This window comes from Malaclemys terrapin, chromosome 19 (assembly GCF_027887155.1).
Source record: "Malaclemys terrapin pileata isolate rMalTer1 chromosome 19, rMalTer1.hap1, whole genome shotgun sequence".
Classification (NCBI taxonomy): Eukaryota; Metazoa; Chordata; order Testudines; family Emydidae; genus Malaclemys; species Malaclemys terrapin.
The window spans coordinates 8,363,505-8,385,624 of record NC_071523.1 but is presented as its reverse complement, the minus strand read 5'-3'; the positions used below and the strand labels follow the sequence as shown (position 1 = coordinate 8,385,624).

Sequence of the window (22,120 nt, the reverse complement as noted above, 5' to 3'; positions counted from 1 at the left end):
CCCAGGAGAGGGGGTGAAGCAACTGGAACTTGAGTGGAGTACCCTGAAAGGGCTGTGGAACTAAAATGGGACCTGGCTAGAGAGCTAAGTCAGAAAAAGAGGCAGACCACCACAGAACCAGGAACAACTGTCAGCGGGGGGTGCCGGAGAGCGAATCTGCTCCTCCCCACCCAGCCACGAGGAGCCATGCCAGAGGTGAGTCAACCCTTCGACATGGCCATTTCATGTTCTAAAATATTTTGTGCAAAGACTAAAATGACATTCCAATAGCTCAGTGACAACAACCTCCTTGGCCCTGTCCCCATGAAGGAAAGAAGTGCTCTTTAAAATCGAATTAGCTTAATGGAGTTACCTTAACATGATTGGAAATGTCCTTTCACACCCAGGTGGACACAGTTTAACACCTTTACAACTCTGCCAACTGGCTGTGTGGCTGCCCCACAAGGCTAACTCCACTGAACTAACTCAATTTTAAAAGCACCCTTCTTCGGGGTCCAGACAGACCCAGCCAGCATTATTCCCAAGCACTCTGATATAGGGAAACAGGCCCCCACAATCATAAGATTTGCATCACAATCAAGAGATTTAAAAAATAACAACATTGGGGCTTTTTTGTTGCCCTTCTGGTCTTTTCAGCTTTTCTCTACAACCATGAGAACTAGAAACTTACTTTCTCTTAAATTTCCCTGAGGGACTCCTTTAAATAATCAAAGGTTTGGCCGGATAACATCATCTCCTCGCAGTTGTTCATGTCTCCTCTATGGAAAAACTTATAAAATAATTGCATTATTTATTTTGACGTGTTGCCTAACCTCTTAGGCCCCAAGTTAACACTGGGATATAAAGCAGGGAAATAGAGTGTGAAAATGCTGTTTGCTGGTGGGTTAATGATCTAACAGAACACCTGTATTACAAACATTTTATTAGCAAGGGATATGTTACAGTTCATGCTGCAGCTAACAAAGTTGGTAAGAGGGGAGCATGGATGACTGAATCAGACACTTGAGAAATCATCTCTGGGGTTTCTTAAGCATGGAGTGCTTTGAGGTAAACTCACAGGATTCATGATGGGGAACGGTCACATTCATTTGGGTAACTCTATCTAGGGTTTATTCTGGACTCCTTTCTTTTGGGGGCTGACCCGGGCAGGTGTCATGCAGATTAATTCAGTTTTGCTTTCTGTCCTGAGTAAAGTGTACAAAAGCCACACGCAACTTAAAAGGGTGAGAATTAATGTCACTTTCAGATCTTCCTGCCTTAGTACAATGGCAATAACATTTAGGATCCTAACACCACGTTAGGAGTATGTTCAAATCCCTAAACCGGGCTTTCATTGACAGGTTTTTTTGTTCAGTTTCATGGCAATATTATTGTTGATTTAAGGCCCAATCCTGTAAACACTTGCACGTCAGTAACTTTGCACACAAGTAGTCACTGATACTCCATAACGTACTGGTGAACATAACGTGGTACAGACTGAAACAACAAGGTCTTGGTAACATGGACCCAGATCTTCAAAGATATTTAAGCTCCTTACTTCAATTCATTTCAGTGGAAGTTGGGAGCCGAATCATAGAATATCAGGGTTGGAAGGGACCTCAGGAGGTCATCTAGTCCAACCCCCTGCTCAAAGCAGGACCAATTCCCAACTAAATCATCCCAGCCAGGGCTTTGTCAAGCCTGACCTTAAAAACCTTTATGGAAGGAGATTCCACCACCTCCCTAGGTAACCCATTCCAGTGCTTCACCACCCTCCCAGTGAAAAAAGTTTTTCCTAATATCCCACCTAAACCTCCCCCACTGCAATTTGAGACCATTACTCCTTGTTCTGTCATCTGGTACCACTGAGAACAGTCTAGATCCATCCTCTTTGGAACCCCCTTTCAGGTAGTTGAAAGCAGCTATCAAATCCCCCCTCATTCTTCTCTTCTGCAGACTAACCAATCTCAGTTCCCTCAGCCTCTCCTCATAACTCATGTGCTCCAGCCCCCTAATCATTTTTGTTGCCCTCCGCTGGACTCTTTCCAATTTTTCCACATCCTTCTTGTAGTGTGGGGCCCAAAACTGGACACAGTACTCCAGGTGAGGCCTCACCAATGTCCAATAGAGGGGAATGATCACGTCCCTCGATCTGCTGGCAATGCCCCTACTTATACAGCTCAAAATGCCATTAGCCTTCTTGGCAACAAGGGCACGCTGTCGGCTCATATCCAGCTTCTCGTCCACTGTAACCCCTAGGTCCTTTTCTGCAGAACTGCTGACTAGCCATTCGGTCCCTAGTCTGTAACAGTGCATGGGATTCTTCCGTCCTAAGTGCAGGACTCTGCACTTGTCCTTGCTGAACCTCATCAGGTAATACCTTTGAGGATCTCGGCCTCGGTATCTGGACGCAGCAGCGTTCGTGTGTTAGAAATGTAGTGGGGAATGAGATTCAATAGCAACGCAATCTTTGAGAGGCAAGGTGAGAACACTGTTCTGGGAAGGTGAATTCCAAGCTGTCTAAGGAGAGCACTGTGGAGTAGTGAGGTTCTAGTGTACACTGGAAATCTGCCATCAAACGTGTAAACTCTCTCGGACACCAAGTGAGCATTAAGATACTATCAAATATTTAGAATCAGGGCGTGACCTCTGCTTAAGTGATTAACTTCAGTTCTTTCTTGACTTGAGTAGAGAACACTTCCTTGCCAAACCATACCACCAAGAGACGCATCCTTGCAAGGAAAGAGGTTTTGTTTTCTTGGATTCTCATGAGATAAATATTGTACCAGGGATGAGCCCTCTCTGTATGACCCTGGTTAAATAGCACCTAGAAAACTGCTTTCACTTCTGAGCACCTAGAGACCACAGAGGCATAGAAAGACTGAAGGGAATTAAGAGTTATGAAGGGGTTGGAGGGACTGTCTTATAAAAAGAGGCGAAAAGACTCCTGGGACTGGATTCTCCATTGCCCTTCAGGTCATTTACACCAGCGTGAAGTGGGGATTAAAAGCCGCTAATTCCATTTGGTTGCATTTTTATACCGACTTTGCACTGGGGTAGCTGACGACACACGGTTCTGGGCATGCGTAAATATTAGTGAAATGGGAGCAAACGTGAAATCTGAATGCCCAGTGATTCCGGATCAGACTGGACATCCGGATAGGTTCCAAGACCAGAGACAGCGCGGTCCAGTGGGGAGGGTGCTGAAGTGGGGTGTAAAGAGATCTGAGGTCTGTGTCTGGATCTGCTGCCAAATCATTCCAACTCTCCTGCCCTGATGCTCACAGGTATTTAACCTGTGATGAGCTGGGGCCTCCATTTCCCCTCCCACCTATTCTCTGCCTTGGCTGTTCAGACAGCGAGCTCTTCAGAGCAGGGATGATCTCTCACTATGTTTGTGCTAGGCGCTGTACAATGGGACCCTGATCTCAGTGGGCCATCCAGCCACTACTGTAATACAAATAGTAATAGAACTAGCAGATACGGGGGTCTTGTCCCCAGGCCTCCAAACATTGGCACGTTATCCCTTCTGAATATGGTCACCATTTTTTGCCTCATGAGTTCCCCTGATACACTCAGCGCAGATGTTGCATCATGTTGAACTGCAGGTGGGTGGGAGAGCTGGAGCCAGATCGGGCGCATCCAGCTAAGTAGAAGGGTGGCTGGCGTAGAACCCTCTCCAGGAGAGGCGCAACGCTTCAAAGGGATTTGGACATGGCAGCTTGGCTGTAGCTGTGTGGGATTCCTTTGATCTGTAGCGAGGAGCTGTTTGTATTACAGAACTGTTCCGAGATCCAGAACATTGTACAATCTGAACAGGAGAGAAGAGCTGTGGCACCGTGGTTACTCCACTGGGCAGATCAGACCGCTGAAAGGAAGCCGCTCAATAGACCTGGTAGGAAGCTACTGCCTTGAGGTCAAGGGGAAAGGGCCTTATGGGAGGGAGTGGCTTGTACTTACTGCCCTTCTCCTCGTCTTATTAAATAATTGCAGCTGATTTTGAGAAGTTGCCCTTAGTGGTTCTATCAGCTGTGTATGGGGGGCAGGGGTAGTTAATATTGTTGCTGATAGTTCTGTTCTTGTTTTGTGCCTGATCTTACAACTCCTCTCGTGTTGCCTAGCAGGATAAACATCCCTCTGGGCCCTTCCCAGGCAGCTCCCCCCTCCAAACATCTATTCCAATCTGTTGTTTCAGCAGGGTTGTATTTTGCATGATCGCTGTGTTCTTTACCACTGGTCGGAGGCTGGGAACAAGCTTGGCTGATTGCAGGACTACCTGACTCTGTGATGTGGGCAGCTTGACCACATTCTGCACTGGCAGCGATCAGGCACAACAGGGGGTAGCACTGGGAGGACACACACTGTCTTCGCAAGCACCTCTCCCCTCCATCAGCACTGCACCATTCTAAGAGAACACAGGCTAGGAACATGCTCAGAGTTGCTCACAGGAAGGCAAACAAGGGATACAGAGCTGCATTGGGGGCGGTTCTAGTAAACGGTGGAGGAGCTCTGTGCACTAGAGGCTAATAATGTTGTTGAGCCTGGCCACAATCATCCAGAACAGAACAGACTTGGCCAATATCGGTGTTGAGGAATTAAATCAATGTGAAACTGTAAATGCACCAGCTAAGCTAGGACAGTCCCCTCTAGTTAGCATAAAGAGACCCTCTCCAGGAATGATGCACCTACTAATGTATCTCCCACCCACCTGCCCCTCAAACTTACCCCTCAATTGAACATATTGACTTACCCTTAAACCACTTGCTCACTTTTCCTTCTAATGAACAGACGCTTCTAGAGCCACTGAAGGGCCTTTGCTTTCCGTTGTAATTTAGGGACGGGGGCTCCTCCCATTATAGTGAGTACTTAAATTTCATCTTAATGGGAATTGCAAACAACTGTCACAGAGAAAGATTAGATGGCTCACTTGCTAGAGAAGATTCATCCTGAACTGCCTTCTAGTGTTGCATACGTGATGGGAGGCTCCAGTTCTTTTATTTTAGGCACCAGCACAGAAAAACAAAAGAGGATAAATGAAAGCAAGTCACACAAGCTGGATTTATGGTCCAGATTCAGCAAAGTGCTTAAAAGGGATGGGATTACACACATGCTGCAGTTACCCATATACTGGAGTCCCCTTACCTCCACTAAGGAAAAGTTTGTAGCTGCTTATAGTAACAAATGAGTAGAAAAGACAGATTAGAAAGAGGTGATTTATCATTTTCCTTTGTGGTTGGCGGTGCTTTGTATCCGGGCAGCTTCACCTGGCTGTAGGTTTTGGCACAGCGACAGACAAGAGAAAAACCATTTTTAGAAGACTCATGATTTAAAAAACCCACCAGAGTAGTACAGAAAACAGGCCAGGTACACTCGGTTAGACTCCCTTTAGAACCGCCCAGATTTCAAGGGGACAATGCTTTTACCAGCTGGGATTCATCTACAGGGCACAAATCACTTCCCCAGACACATTGTCTTGGCAATTGGGGATAACTCAGGGTTCATCATCCTCACTATTGCTCAGAGGAGCTGGGTCTTGCTTGGTGCACTTCCCTGCTTCTTATGCATCTTCAAAATTATTAACATCAGGGAAGTCATTTTGAGCTTCTTTAAAAGTAGTGTTTATTGGTTATATGGCGTCAGCTAGCTGTCTAAGGCAGGCCTGCCTTCATTCACTGGTAACTGGTTTGTGGTATCTTCACTGAATGAAGTAACGTAACTCACAGATTGGTTTGTAAACCACGATCGTTAGTGGTAGTCTTTGAGCAGGTCTGGTGCAGATGTAGGAAGATCTTGGATGTTTGACATAGATAATTTCCTGGATCTACGGTGTAAGAGTAATTTGTTTTAAGGTTAGCACCCAGAAATGCTTAGAATTTTCAAACCACATAGAACTTGGCCCTGGTCTACACTGGGAAGGGGGGGGGGGGGGGGAGAAGAGAATCGATCCAAGTTACGCAACTTCAGCTACGTGAATAACGTAGCTGAAGTCGACATATTTAGACCTACTCACCACAGTGTCTTCACTGCGGTGAGTCGACTCCTGCCGCTCCCCCATCGACTCCGCCTGCGCCTCTCGCGGCGGTAGAGTACAGGAGTCGACAGGAGAGCACCCGGGGATCAATTTATCACATCTACACTAGAAGCGATAAATCGACCCCTGCTGGATCAATCACTGCCCGCAGATCCAGCAGGTAGTGTAGACAGACCCTTAAAGGGTAGTTTAAGACACACAGGTAGCACAATACCATTGCGTGAAGGGGTGGCAAAATGGAGCTAGCCAGCTCCTGAATAGAGTTGGTGTTGCACAGTTCATGCTTGCCTCACACGGGGCTGGTCACTTAGTGTCTCTGGATGGCTGTTCCTCCTCTGTAAAATGGAGATAATACCATTGCTCTACCACACTGGGTGTTGAGGATAAATACAGCGAACACTGAGACACTCCCACACTACAGTAATGGGGACCAGAGCAGAACCAGAGAGAATCCGATTGCTTGGGTGTGTCGGCTAGTACATTCTTCCTCAACAAAACGAAGTGAGCCAGCTTTTAGTAAATCTGAAAATTTTGCCTTTAATCTGTACTTGAGCAATATACAAAAATCCATTCTCATAGTTCATGGCACATCTTTGCAGCATCTATTGCACTAAGTATTCAATTAAAAGAGACAGACATTTGGTTTGACCGGGGCAGGAGCCCCACAGAATGCTCTGAAGTAGGAAGGAAGAGAAGATTCCCTACTCAGTTTCGACAGACTCCAAGGGAAATTAGGAACATCTGGAGCGTTACTATGGATGCAAATGCTACAGGTCATGTGACTTTTCTAATATTCAGGCACTGCAGATGAGGTAAAACCACGGGTAAGTCAACAGATGGATTGACCGCTCTCCAAGGAGGGTTAAGGTATCACCAGAAAGGAACTAGAATTAGTGCACAGCTAACGATAGGGGAAGCCTCCCTGGCACTTACCATGTGCAACCTCCAGCCAAGAGTTTATTACTTTCAATGTAATTTAACTGCTATGGGGGTTGTTTTCTCTTTACGTTTACTGGAGGAAGGTATTGGATTGGTAGCATTAAGGAACAATTGACCACATGCTCAACCTGCATAGTTTGGCAAGAATTGCTTGTCTACACTTACAGTGCTGTAGCGCATAATGAAGATGCTACCTATGCCGATGGGGAAGCTCTCCTGTCAGAGGTACTCCTCCTCCCTGAGAGGCGGTAGCTATGTTGATGGGAGAAGCCCATAGCATGGTCTACAGTGGGGAGTAGGTCAGTATAACTAGCAACAGTTATACAGACATAGGCTTGGTTTACATTACCAATTTAATGCCATCAAAGTCAGTGGAGCTATGCAAGTTTGCACCTGCTGAGCTAACCCTCTATCCAAATAGGTACATCACAAGCAGCCATAGTAAAATCTTCGGACAATGTTTGCTAAACGTCTCTTGAAGGAGCACCTCTCAGACTCCAGAGGTAACCAATATTCATTCAGTCCCAGGCCTCCAAGTGCCCATGATGATAGTATCTTTCTAGCCAGACTCAAACTTATTCATTTCATCTCGGCCACTAAACAACCACCATTGGTAAAGCTGTATCTGCATCCAGAGAGATCTAGAGTTGGAAGTCTCCATATACCACTGCCTATCCTGAGCTATTTAAGTCCCCATCTAGCATTAAGCCCAATGAGTTTTGTACAAAGTAGCCACCTTGATAAAACCAGAGGATTCTCAAGTAGCAAGCTTCTTGGATGGAGATGGACTCTGCTACAGGGGTGGGAACTGACACTAATGTATGATGGCAAGGGGAAAATCACTGAGCTATGACCCCAGTGCAAAGACACCCAATACCATGTAGCAGTTGGCTCCATACCAAAAAGCTTGACAATAAAAGCTGTAAGGGAATGAACCCAACTCATTCGCTGCTCATTCTCCTGCTGATCTTCTCCCTGTGAAGGCTATTCACAGCCTGCCACCTAGAGGATAACTGCCATCTCATTTAGCCAACAGGCACGAAAGCAAGTTCCTGGAGGAACAAAGTACAGGGAAATCCTCCGCCAGACATGTTCTAGATCTTAAAGGCAGGAGAATTTTCATCAGCCAGACCAGAGAGTCTGTACCACAGAGGGCAGGAGAGTTTGGGACCCTCAACTACTACAGATAGGATTTCTTGACACAGCTTGCTGGAGTGAAGTTGCGTGCTTTAACAAGACAATCAGTCCAGTTCAATAAGAGCTTGTTTAATTCCTTTACACTTACAGATGAAAGCATTTTCTATTGCATAGTCAGTTTCAGATACCATAGTTAAGTATCTTCCGCTCCCACTAAAGATCTGGTAGTGCTACGTGAAAAAGCCAGTCCAATTAATCTCTTTAAGAACAAGATTGGACTTTGCAGGGTCAGGCAGCTTCTGTGCTTATGGTGGAAGCAACCTTCATCTAGTAGCTAGATTTTCTTTCAGAACAACTTTCTCCCTACCCCGCATCCAGAATTGGATGGACAAACAATCCTCCAAGGTCAGAGTTCACAGTTTTACTTTTCTCCTACAACCGTTAATATTGCTAGCATACCAAACAGAGCACCATTTCTTCTAGTGCTTCAAATTTTACTGATATACAGGAAGAGGAAACCAAGAACCACTAACGAAGACTTTGGCAATTAAGACAAAAGGACATTTGTATGTTTCACGTCTACACATGTTCTAGTACCAATGTACGATGATTAAGACATCTAGGATCACTTTTCAAAGCTCATCTCACTCAAATGTTCTGCTTAGACTTTATTCTGAGTAAGGGTTCCCCCCAATCCTTCACTTTTTAAAGCTTGATACAGGTCCAAACACTTGAGTGATGTCCAATGCTTCACATCATCAAGTTAAGAACTATGGAATTTGGCCCTAGTTTTTAGGCCAGGCTCCTAATCTTTGTGGAAAGCAGCAAAGAGTTCAGACTCTATTTATCAATCATACTGTGTGGTGCTTGGTGACCTTATCCAAGCAGAATTTAAGCTAGGAAAAGCTTGATTTAGGAGGAATAAAGCAGGCAGGTCTCCCAGTGCTTCTTGGAGGCTCGTTCCCAGGATTTTTGATCCATTGGCTACAGGTACTTAGTTTGGAGATTAAAGACAGTCAAGTTCCCTTTTTGGACTCTAGCCCTTAATGCTCAGGAGCGAGGTGGAGGATGGTCCGAACACCAGCACATCTTTGTTACTATACAACAGAAATCTTACACCTGCTTATGGTAAAAGATCATCTTATTAAACCTCACCAGATTGGGCAAATCCACCCGGCAACCTCGGGAATACATTGGCATCTCCCTATTATTACTGGAGCAGCATTGTCAGAAGGGGAACTCAGTTGCCAGCAGATCAGAGCATCTACAGACTTAAGAGTTCACCCTCTCTGTGCAAAAAACAAGCATAGACCCAACCATCCCTATCTCCTCTAATAGTCAGCAGCATTTAGCATATGGCTTAGTGCAACAAAAGCAAGAGCAGCTCTATCTGGACTATAAGTTACAAGTGGGGAGGGAAAGGAATCTAACATGTCTGGTACACCATTTGGCTGATTAGCTCTGAAAGAGATTTGGGAATTTTGTCCTAATCTATTTTAATTTAAATAGAGAAAGAAGAGTTCCTGAGTTGGGAGCAGTTAAAATGTTCCTGCACAGTAATTTAAAATAAGAGCTCTTCCATGCTTAAGCTTAGTAAAATGTAAGAGTTAACTTCAGTAATATTGTGACACCTCCAAGCAAAATTCACACAAGGTGTGTGGGGTGATGGATCAAGGTTGACTAGATTCTGTCTCAAGATAGTAAAAACAAGTGTCAACCTTTTCACTTTGCTTAACCTTGATTGCCCATCCCTCACAAGCTTGGCTGATGTTCTTTAGTGTTACTGAAAAGTTGTTCTTTCCACAGCAGGAGAACCAAAAACAACTTAGCATATGCTAAGAGAACCCCATAGAAACATTGTTTAAAAATAGAGGGGTGCTGGGGAATCTGCTTTGAAGATGGCTTTGTCTGAAAGCTCAGTGCCCTTCCTGATCAGTCTTATTTGCCATTCACCTATTCCATCAAAGAACACACAATACATCAGTCATATGTTCAGAGCTGCAAGGGTCTTCACCAGGGTGACTTGTGTATCCGAGTCTGTCTCGCTCCTGTTGTTATCTGCATTGTTACTCCTGCTGACCAGGACTTTCTGCCGGTGCCTTTCTTCTTGCCGCTTCTTCTTCTCTAGCCGCTGCTGCTCCTTCCTTTGTTTATTGGATACCTTAAAAGGAAGAGTCCAACAGTAAATACACCTTCAAACAGCCCTAGGTAGGACCCTACCAAATTCACGGTCCATTTTGGTCAATTTCATGAGCATAGGATTTTAAAAAATCATAAATTTCATGATTTCAGCTATTTAAATCTGAAATCTCAGTGTTGTAATTGTAGGGGTCTTGACCCAAAAAGGAGTTGTGGGGGCGGTCACAAGGTTATTGTAGGGAGGGTTGTGGTACGACTACCCCTTACTTCTGCGCTGCTGGTGGTGGCGGCGCTGCCTTCAGAGCTGGGTGGCTGGAGAGCGGTGGCTGCTGACTGAGGGCCCAGCTCCGCAGGCAGCAGCGCAGCAGTAAGGGTGGCAATACCATACCATGCCATCCTTCCTTCTGCTCTGCTGTTGGCAGCCGCTCTGCCTTCAGAGCTGGGCTCCTGACCAACAGCCACTGCTCTCTGGCCACCCAGCTCTGAAGGCAGTGAAGAAGTAAGGGTGGCAACACTACAATCCCCCTAAAATAACCTTGTGACCCCACCTGCAACTCTTTTGGGTCAGGACTCCCAATTTGAGAAACGCTGGTCTCCCCTGTGAAATCTGTATAGTGTAGGATAAAAGCCCACAAAAGACCAGACTTCATGGAGGGAGACCAGATTTCATGGTCCGTGAATTTGGTAGGGCCCTACCCATAGGCCCTGCTCAAGAGACGGAGGAATATGTTGTGTTCTATAGCATAGGGAGGCAAACGGGATGATATTAAAGCACAAGGTTACAAAGCAGAGGCCTGAACAGACACACACAGCCACTCTCCCAGGATTTTAGCATCTTCTTGTTTTGAGAAACAAGAGGCCACATGATAGTGTAACATTCTTGTTCCCCGTTGTCAGAAGAGCATGATCTGACACAGATCAGATCCCAGCAGTACAGCTAGCAAATTCAGGGAGTGCATTTTTTGCAGCAATACAGCAAGTTTGTATACATGGGCAAAATGTTTCTAGGATTAAATCTTAATCAAGGAGTTCACCAGAATGTCAGAGTTCCACTGAACCTACAGCTGACCTGCTCCCAGCCCTTTGGGATACCTTTGGGAAATGTTTTTTGTTGGTTTGATTCTCTTCATCCGGACTAGCCTGTGTCTTGTTGTTTTCTGTTCCATCCTGATGCAATCCCTGATTTCCAAAGATTCTGGTGCCACTTCCATTCTCCTCCCACAAAGCTGAGCTCTGTGACTTCTTACTTTTGGCCTGGGTTTCATATTCCTCTTCAGAATCTATCAAGGGAAGAGATTTCACTCAGACACTGATACAATCCATCTCTTGGTTACAGAATGTCACTGGGTTCCCCCAATGAGCTTTCTGCAATGTTTTAATTTTGGGGGGTGGCATATGGGGCTGCTCATGGTAACCAGTTTATGTAGCCCAGAGAGATTTTTTTGGACCCCTCAAATTTCACACCCATTGCAAGGTTCAAAAGAGGACCATATGTACAAGAATGCACTTGACCCTTGTTGCCTTTCAGTAGCAGGCTTTTATTAACTTTGTGGGGAAGAGATCCTCAGGACCTAAACGTCTCAGGTGACGGGACACCAGAGGCCTGAGTGAATTGCAGGTTTAGAATCAATTAGATCAATTAGTAAACACTGAAAATCCATTTGTTTGAGGGATTGAATGACATCGTAATCTGAAGTGGAGCCTTGTAAATGTTAAGTCATCAGCACAGGTTGGTTGGGGCTAGCTGCTCGCTGACCTGGAGGAAATCAGTTGGTGGGCTCACTCGAGTTCCTAGCATAGTCACTGAAACCAGCTTCACAGATGGCACCACACTGGAAGCCTCAGCCGAGTCACCAAGCATTGATCGGAGTAGAAGTTTAACCTCATCCCCGCACAGGTGATCCTTTTAACCTAGGGCGGGGGCACCCTGGTGGGACAGCTGAGGAGAAGCTTGCACTGCTACGGCCAGTGCTATCCCTGTCATGTGGATAAGGAGAGCACCTCTGTCTCCAGTGCCCTCCTGCCAGCATTTTTCAGAAACAAGAGTATTTTAAAAAATCCTCCATTTACTTACAGATTCTTTTCACTTCGTTCACTTGGAGAACAGCAAATATCGCAGAATCAATATCGTAGTTCTTCACTTCCAGAATCTGAATGATTAAATCAACATCCTAGCCACAAATAGAGATGTTAATACGGGGGATAGATTAGAACCCCTCAGACCTGTTAAAACAATTATCTATACATTCTAGTTAAAAGCAAATCTTGTTTGGGGAATTCTTATAAACTTACACGTTTCTAGTTTTCGGTAGGGCAGAGTAAGTGACAAATCTGATTTAAACTCAGCAGCCGAATCAAAAAACTCAGTTGACTGCACAGTCATGCACATGAGTCTGATGTGCTAAGGTATAGCCCGCATAATCAAAGCACTTCAGCGTACTAGAGAGAGTCCCTGCTCTGTCTGTATGTACCTCAGCACTATAGAGCCCGATTCTTGGTTGGCCCCTAGAAACTACTATAATACAGATGACAATCTACAGGGACAGTACAGCGGCTAATTACAGCAATTTAACAATGATGGCCAAAGTGACTAGGGATTTTGGGTGCCCACCTTATGATACCTTAAAGGGCCCAAATTTCAGAGACTGGATGCTCCGCGCTTTCTGAAAATCTGGCACCTTCAAGGGCCCTCAAGCTGGACACGCAAAAACCCACAAATCTAGTCATTCCTGAAATACACTTCCTCTGTCACTAACGTACCTGTATTATGAAGCATATCCCTTGTAAGCCCTGACCAGTGACTTGCAGCTCTGATGCTGAAACTGTTCATCAGCATCAGCCCACGAATCATTTGCAGGTCAACTTTCATGTAATAAGAGGTGCCCTTCATTGTGTGCATCACTCCGAATGAAGACTAGACTAAATACTGACCGAACACCCGGTTGCATTACAGACTTTTTGTACAGCATCTTCCACTTCATCATGTAACTCCTCTTCAGATTCCTCCTTCTGTGGCTTGATTTTCTCCCTCTTATTAGATTCATTTCTACACAGCATCTGCAGTGACAAGGAAACCAGGAAAAGGACCAGCCTGGGTCAAACCAGGGTCCCATAGCATATGAAGATACTGTCATTTCAAGACATGACAAAGGAAACCTAGTGCTGACCATTGAACTTGGCTAGAGAATTAAATACCTTTGCCTGGGGTGTCCTTTATTTAAAAAAACCAAATTGGATAATTTTCCACTGTTGCTCGAGTCTTGCATTATATGGTGAAAAGCTTCTGATGCTATAGGATTATGTATAGCAAGCAGACTTCATAAAAGAAAATTTCAAGGACTTAACCTCACTTACAAGTTGCATGTTGTACAAATGAATGCACCGTGACTCCAGGACAGCTCACTCTAACCCTCCATAGTTAATGAGGGACAGTGATGGCTCAGGAGTGAGGCTGTTTCACCTTCATCTCCCCGCTTGGTTTTTTACATTGGAGGTGCATGCACATCACATGTCTACGAGGTTCAAGGACATTTGGGCCCTCAGCACTGATCAGAGCCAGGACTAGAATTCAGTAGTTCCCGCATCCCAGTCCTGTAAAGGTAGAAACTTTCTCCAACCGCCTGCTAAGTGGACATCACCAACTATAATGACCGAGGGATATTTATGTCCCCAATGCTCAACATCAACACGGTCTTCAATGCCGCACACGCGGCACTGTCTCATTGACTACCACTTTTGACACATTCAATCAAATCGAGCTGGCAGAAACTGGAGACCCAGACTCTGGTTTGATGCCCACACCAGACCAGAGGAGGTCGTTCTGTCATCACCGACCTCTGTTTGAAGATGTGCGGGAGCTTCAGAGTTGTCATTTATTCTCCGCACGCTATCGTAGTGCTCTCCATACCGATAGGCAATGTGAAGTTCCCTTGCGTTGCTTTTATCCGTGCCTCGAATCTGAGGAAGATGGAGAGATTCCCAAAGAGGTCTTGGAATTGAATCAACTTTACATTCTGAAGAACATTTGAATTTTTTACAAGCAGTGCTTAAGATTAATACAAAACATTGACCTAGGAAACTACCTAGATAGCTAAGACCTTTAACTAAGGAACATCTATAGCCAGTAATCCAGATGGACCTAAAATAATATCCATAATATGCAAGCTATAGTGCTAGGAAGCCACGTCAGCTGCTTGATTCTTATGACTTTACAAATGCAGTGCTGGTCAATTTGCTCTTTAATACTAGAGCAGGGCTGGAAAACATTAAAGAAAACCAAAGTTTTCATTTGTCCCAGCCAAAGCTTAGCAATATCTGTAGAAAAGACACCTAGCCTGGGAATTAGCCGCATCTATGGATGTAACAGCTGCTAGAATAACTCCAGCTCTAAGTATAGGTAGGCACCCTGATATTTTAAGTTACTTAAACTTTTTTACATAAAAGATGTTTAAGATCCCAACTCTGAAGTGGAATGCAGAGAATCAGACCCATTTTCATAACTGAATATTTGTAAGTCAGCTCCTCCTTTACTTACCTGCCAAACCAGATGGCCAATACCCAAAGCAGCACAAAGAATCTTACCCCTCCACGTTTCTGAAAGCAACTAAGAGCATTTTCCTGCTCTCCTTTAGACTATATCTGTAGCTGAAGTATACATCTGTCCTGTTAAGGATTTGAGATCTCAAACAAGTGTCCTCCATTTATTTCTTTTAACAACTGTTAACCTCCAAGTCACCAATTCAACAACTTTTCATTTACCTCCCCATTCACATTCCATTATTTTTAAGTTGGTCAACATGCCGGACGGCAACAAGATTAAGCTTCGCTAGCTTTACTTCTACATTCCTTTGCAGGAGGGTGAATGGCTACAGATCCTGCAGTTCCAAGAGGGCATCCTGATAGGAAAACATGGACAAACTCTACCTAACAAAAGGGAAGCTTCCTGCTGACGCAGTGGGGCTGTAAATAGAGTTTTGCTACAGGAAACATGACAATATGCAGAAAGTAATCAAAACTCACCTTTATTCAGGAAACAGTTAGGGTGCTAATTTGTACTGTAAATAGACCTTGTTAATGAAAGCACCTTAAGCCAAAGGAGAATGGCAAAGGCATCATTAGGCACAAAGCAAACCCGGTAATTCCATGTGTAATAGGCATCTCAAAAAGCATTTTTTCCAAATAAATCAAGGGGGCTGATCCAAATCCCAATAGTGTCAATGGAAAGATGTCCAGTGACTTCACTAGGCTTCGGAGCAGGACAAAAATGATTGAGAAATAAGAGTGGGAGGCATTAAGCACTTGCTCTACCAGGGTTTCTCAGGTTGGTTGCTTTGTGCTTAAGGTGGCTCTCTTACAAGTCAACCCCCATCTGGTTCTATTGCTGAGACCAGGTGAAGCATGGAAAATAAACTCCCCTAAAGACAGTCTCTCTGAGGCACAATGGCAGTTGTAGGGAAGAGATCTACACGGCTGCCCCAAAATACTTGTTCTGTGGTAGAACTTCCATCACCAGGGCTGTCAACTAGCACCTTTCATCAGCACTACATTCAGCCACACAAGACAAGGAATCTCATCATAAGGGCATTGAAAATGGTCCATGAATGAGGGAACACTCAGGCAGTAATTGTTGAGGTAATACATGATGTACTGATAAGAGTGACCACATCAACTTGCACATCCAGCTCAAAACAATAACCTGCATATCAAATCCATGAACTCCTGCGTAGTGGTTGCCTCTACATGCTCTGAGAAACCAAGTACAGTAGAACCTCAGAGTTACAAAGACCTCGGGAATGGAGGTTGTTTGTAACTCTGAAATGTTCATAACTCTGAACAAAACATTATAGTTCAGTTGTAAACTTTTGAAAGAACATTGACTTAACACAGCTTTGAAACTTTATTATGCAGAAGAACAATACTGCTTTCCTATTTTTTTTTTTAGTCGTTTACATTTAACACAGCACTGTACTGTATTTGTTTATTTGGTCTCTGCTGCTGCCTGATTGTTACTTCTGGTTCCAAATGAGGGCTGTGGTTGACTGGTCAGTTCAGCTATGGTAGAACCTCAGAGTTATGAGCATTATTCTTGCTGGATTCGTAACTAGCTAATTTAGCATAGTAGAAGAATGCTTTTTCTTTAGAATGGGTGGGTTAGCTACCTAACTTATGTAGGGTCATCTAAACTCTAAATACACTTTTCTGGTTCTGAAATCCATTCAACAGTTTACTTTACAGCATGCTGGGGTGCATTTAAAATGCCAGTTAGACCTTCCAACTGGTAAGTGTTCTGACTCCTCAGTAGACCTAATCTATGCATTTTGTTGTACTATTTGGGCTACTAAATGTTGTACTAAAGAGCTACTCCTTTATATCCACCTCACTAAAGCACAGAGACACAGATGAATGATCCAGGACTGAAGATGCACGCTCACATGCTGCTCCTCTGAATACAGAGAGGGAAGGTTCAGTACGGATTCATTCACTATGAGAATCCCTAGAGATAGCTCATTCTTCTGTCATCTCAGACTTTGCCAACCTCCCAAGGGAAATGGTTAACAGATATGCTTGCTGTTGTATTACAGAAGATTGAGGCAAGCTAACAACAAGCTCTCAAACATCTCAGTCCCTGCATAGTCCACGTTCTCATGCTGGTGACATTTACCTGAATGTCACTCAAAATCCCGCTAGCAAACGTGGCAAGTGCAAATACACAGCACATGGTACATCCTAACAATTCATTGATTTCAGTAAAACAGCAGTAGCTTTCAAAGCAGTTCAGTAGTAGTTAAATAGGGGACACCTTAGGAAATATAGAGAATTCACACAGGGGATCAACCCGACTGATTTCTGCACATCCCAGAAGTTCTATGTCCATGTAGCTAACCCAATACTGCTCTGGCCAATGCTAATTTGGCCTGCAGAGTTACTGCAAGAAGTTTACGGTTCTATCCCCTCCATGTCACCCACAAAAACACTAACTCAGTCTGCACTTCCCCAAAACACCGACTGATGGAGCTTCACACACACACACAAGGCATCCAAGGGCCCCGCCACAACACCCACTCCTACGTTAAGTTGACAGCCTTACCACACTTATTTTTAACTCCTAACGCATGTCAGCGCCAAGAACCTTCCCCAACCTTAACTCAATCTAATATCGACAGTCATTCTACACATATGCCTGATCCTCAGGTGCTGTAAGTGTCACCTCAATGGAGATGTCAGTTTACACAAGATGATCTGGCCTGACATGCTTAAGTTTCAGATATTCAATAGCTGTTTATTAGCCTAAATTACAGTGTCTTATCCCCCTCCTCCTTGCTTATGTTTTGGGAGAAACTTTGCAGGAGGGAGGGGGAAGCAAAGAGCCACTCAGCATCATACCAAAACCTAGCCAAGAGTAATTTAAAAACAAACAAACAAACAAAAAAACACAGCAAATTTAACACCATCCGTATTAGTCAGCAGGAACCCAGACCAAGATAGGAAAGTTCAGTGTTGAGTCTTACCTGCCACAAAGGGGCATTGAGCTGATGAATAACCACATTCATTTGATTGTTCCTTGCAAATGCCACAATAGCATCATTGCCAGCAAATGTACCAGGCTTCGCCAAATTGGCAACTAAAAAAAAAAAAAATTCAGAATGGATACAGAAGAGGTTAGAGATTTGGATTTGACACCTACAGAAACACTGGTGGCTAAAGAGAACCACACCTCAACAAGCCTGACAGACGAATGTGATTATTCATGTTGGAATTTGGACATAAAGATTAAGAGGGTCTTTAATCACCATAGAAAATGCTTCTACCACAACAGTCTCCCCTAACATATGTGAGGTTGTCAGCTCAGCAGTAACTCAGAAAGAAGCATGCCATGTACTGAATCACTAAACCCGCTTCCTGTATCACCTGTGTGTTACTTAGGGGTTTCTCCAGGCTCTTATAGCAAAATCTAGATAAGGCTCTGGTTTTGCTCTTATCTAGAGTTAGCATTATATAATGTTATCGGGCAAGGCTTCCACTTAATCTGAAGTCCTACTAAAACTAAGCTGCTTAGGGTGAGATTTTTCAGAGGAACCCAAAGAGTTGCGAGGGCACTCACTCACTAAAACTCAATGGGAGTCGGGCACCTAACTCACAATGAGTCTACATTGCAGATGGAGGGTGCAATTCTCAACTAGGGTAGACATACATGTACTAGCTCTGATCAAGCAAGCACATTAAAAATAGCAGTGTGGCCCCGAGAGCACAGGCAGCGGCTTGGGCTAGCTGCCTGAGTACAACCCAGTCCAAGATCCTCGGTACGCATGTGGGCAGCTAGCCTAAGCCACCACCCATGCCACTGCAGCCACACGTACATCTACCTGACCTGGGAATTACACCTCAGTGCTACAGTGTAGATATACCCTTAGGCTTCTTTTGCCTCTCCAAACTGCTCCCATATTTGGGCACATACCAAGACCAGTTAGCAGCTCACGTTCCTGGCCTCCCACCCTCCCCTAACGCCTTTTTGGTGGAAAACTCTTTAGTATCTACACATTGCATCTGAAGAATGAATAGCTACTCTAAGGTAGCTTTGGGATGGGGAAATGGAAGGGCGAGAGGTTTGGCTAGGGGATTAATTACACAATAACTCCTTCTGCCAGCATCCCACGGTTTCCGTACCATGTCTCTCAAAGGGAACATCATCCTCAACAAATGGTTCAAAATCCTCCCTCTGCTTTATCATGTAATCCACTGTTTCCTGGCGGTATTTGAGGTGGTTTCTGGAGTGCCCCTCAAGCTGGTCACCAAGGGCCCGGAACAAACAGTTGCTGTAGAAAGACAAACACTTCAAATAAATCTGTCGGACATGTATTTAACATTGGTGAAAGATACCCAATTAATGCTGAAGTCTGTGATTTACAGATAGGAACACTGCAGTCATGGCAGCAGGAAAGTAAGCTTCCCTGCACGTCAGGCCTGTAGTGAGAGGAACACAACCTCCATGCTCACTCAATGCTCAGCATCTCTGCTGCAACTGAAAGTGTTTACCTACTAGCAGCAACAGTGTACTGCTTTTAGTGAAATAGACACCTATCCACTAAGAACCACTGACTAGTCTCTCATGGGCCAACAACTGTCCTTGAAATCAGGGGGATTTGGGCACCTAATTCCTTTAAATCTCTTCAAAAATCCCAACCAAGAAAGAAGATGGGATGCTACAAAGAGCAAGTTATTGAATAGTGACACTCTCCACACAGTCAACTATTCTGTTAACCCTTTGGGGAGGGGGTGACTACTGCATTAAGGGATAACTATAGGTATATTTTAAAGAATTTGAATGTTCTCTAACATGATAATCTCTTTAAGGGGTTGAGTCACTCAACCTGCCCACCTCAATCAAGTACATATTGTGACATTGTGTCTTTAGCATATATATATATATGTATAAGTTATAAAAACTGAACTATTTATCAGGCTAGAGAGCATTCGACTGCTATTCAAAATACAGGTAGCAAGACTGATGGGAACATACCAGAGATTAAAAAGTCAATGAGACACCTAACAGGCACAGGCCAATATAAAATATGAGGGTCAGTCCACCACTGAAAACCTAATCTCCACCTGCTGGAACAGAAAAGGAGGCTGAGATTCCCACCACTGTGGCCTTGGCTACACTGGTGCTGTACAGCGCTGCAACTTGCTGCGCTCAGGGGTGTGAAAACGCCCCCCCCCCCGCGCAGCGAGTACAGCGCTGTAAAGCGTCAGTGTAATCAGAGCCTGCAGCACTGCACGCTCGCTCGCAGCGCTGCACGCTATTCCCCTCGGAGAGGTGGAGTACTTACAGAGCGACTACACTCGCGCTTCACAGCACTGCTGCGGCAGCGCTGGGAAGTCCTGAGTGTAGCCAAGGCCTGTGATGTCCTGGGACCCTGGTTCAGGGGCCTCCATCTTCCAGATCTCCCTCTAGCCAATAAAAACCTGATAAATATGAAGGCTGCCCTCCCCAGACAAAGGACTCCTATGGATGCTAGAAGGAAGGAACGCTCCCCCAACCCCTACCCCAGTGCTTCTGATTTTTGGGGTGTCTCCACACTTGTACCCCTGCCTCAGCTTGGATTTTTGGGGGCTCTCTCCTTTGACTTAACTCCTTTGCCTCTGCTGCAGCTCAAAGCTTTCTAAAAAAAAAACAAGAAACTGTAAAGTGAAATTGGCAAGATTCTTGCCAGTTTCACAGTTGCAAAAGTGACTTATCCTATTATAATCAAGGGGATAGACTGTGACCCAATAGTTCTACAAGGCAGCCTACACACACCCTCCCTCAATCCTCAGCCTCTAGACAAGCTGTATTAACACTTCCTACAAGGCTGCAGAATCGAAGCAAGTCCGAGTCATTTTCAGCGTTGTTTGTGGACAGTACATGAACCACGTGGAGGCACATGGGTGGCAGGAGTGCCTGGGGCAGAACTGAGTGCCAAAGGGGGCTGCGAGCCTGGAGCTAGTGTGCGGTGCAGAGGAGCTGGATGGCTGGGGCAGGCTGCCCAGGGACAGGTGAGTGGTTTGGGGGCTGGTACCTGGGTCCAGGGGCAGGGCTGTGTGCACAGGACAGCAGGAGCCGCAGGCCTGGATTGCACCCCCAGGGCCGTGTGCCCAGCGCTGGGGGGCGGAGCTGGGTGCCCGGGAGGGGGGGGCGCGGCACGGGAGGGAGGGGGCGTAGTGTGGGAGGGGGGCCCGGGAGACGGGTGTGGCACGGGAGGGAGGGGGTCCCGGCAGGGGGGCGTGGCACGGGAGGGAGGGGGCGTAGTGTGGGAGGGGGTCCCGGCAGGGGGGCGTGGCACGGGAGGGAGGGGGCGTAGTGTGGGAGAGGGGCCCGGCAGGGGGGTGTGGCACGGGAGGGAGGGGGCGTAGTGTGGGAGAGGGGCCCGGCAGGGGGGCGTGGCACGGGAGGGAGGGGGCGTAGTGTGGGAGGGGGTCCCGGCAGGGGGGTGTGGCACGGGAGGGAGGGGGCGTAGTGTGGGAGAGGGGCCCGGGAGAGGGGCGTGGCACGGGGGGGGGGGCCAGCAGGGGGGCGTGGCACGGGAGGGAGGGGGGGCCGGCAGGGGGCGTGGCCTCGCCTCCGCGCGCTCACCCGTCGCCCGGCACCTCGCGCAGCTTGAGGCCCAGCGCCTGCAGCTGGTTGCCGAAGCTCACGAACTCCTGGGCCGCGTCGCCGCCGTCCTCCGGGGGCACCCGGTTCCTGCGCTCCTTGGCCAGCGCCCGGCGGGCCGCCCGCTCGTCCCGCTTCCGCTCCAACTCCGCCTTCTTGCCCCCGCCCCCAGGCCGCGCCTTGGCCGCCTGCCTGCGGGACATGACCCGGCTACTGCCCCAAGCCCCCAACGCTACCTGCACCGCTACACCGGCTGCTGTGCGTACTGCGCCTGCGCCGGAACGCCACCTCCCTCGCCGGCTTCTTTCCGCCGCTGTCACGTGACCGCCTGTCTACCGGTAGTACCATAGAGCGGGCCCAAGAGGGGCCAGAGCGGCTCTTCCCCAACCGTGGCCAATGCGGTCCGCCATCTTGAAGGCTGATCTGGGAGAAAGGACAGGAGGCTGAGTGTGGGGGAAGGGAAGAGGCCGAGCCCGGTGCGAAAGGGGGAATAAGCTTCAGAGAGCGAGAGGAGCCTGAGCCTTGAGGGTAGGGGGTGGAGAAGCTGGGCCTGGGGGAGTGTGGGGAGAGAAGCGGGAGAGGAGGGCTGAACTTGGGAAAGGAGGAAGAGAAATGTGAGCCTGGGTCGGGGGAGAAGGGGAGACTGAGCCTGATTGGTGTGACAAGAGGGGAAGGATGAAATTGTGGAGTAAGGAAGGGGTGGGGGACGCTGAGCCTGGTTGGGGCAGGGGTGGGAAAGAAAATGGGAGGCAAAAATAATTCAATAT

At 46.4% G+C, this 22,120-nt stretch overlaps 2 protein-coding genes across 2 annotated transcripts in view; both read right to left on the bottom strand.

Moving 5' to 3' along the window:
• LOC128826026 (group IIF secretory phospholipase A2-like) overlaps positions 1 to 22,120 on the bottom strand; it is a 218,685-nt gene that overhangs the window by 62,109 nt on the left and 134,456 nt on the right. The gene's annotated exons all lie outside the window — the stretch shown is intronic.
• Positions 6,522 to 21,614, bottom strand: OTUD3 (OTU deubiquitinase 3). The gene is made up of 8 exons (XM_054009026.1): positions 21,336 to 21,614; positions 18,890 to 19,038; positions 17,734 to 17,846; positions 14,060 to 14,182; positions 13,157 to 13,282; positions 12,300 to 12,396; positions 11,318 to 11,505; positions 6,522 to 10,247 (listed from the first exon to the last, which is right to left on the bottom strand). Exons 1-8 carry the CDS (start codon positions 21,554 to 21,556, stop codon positions 10,071 to 10,073), a joined length of 1,194 nt encoding a protein of 397 aa, XP_053865001.1. The 5' UTR covers positions 21,557 to 21,614; the 3' UTR covers positions 6,522 to 10,070.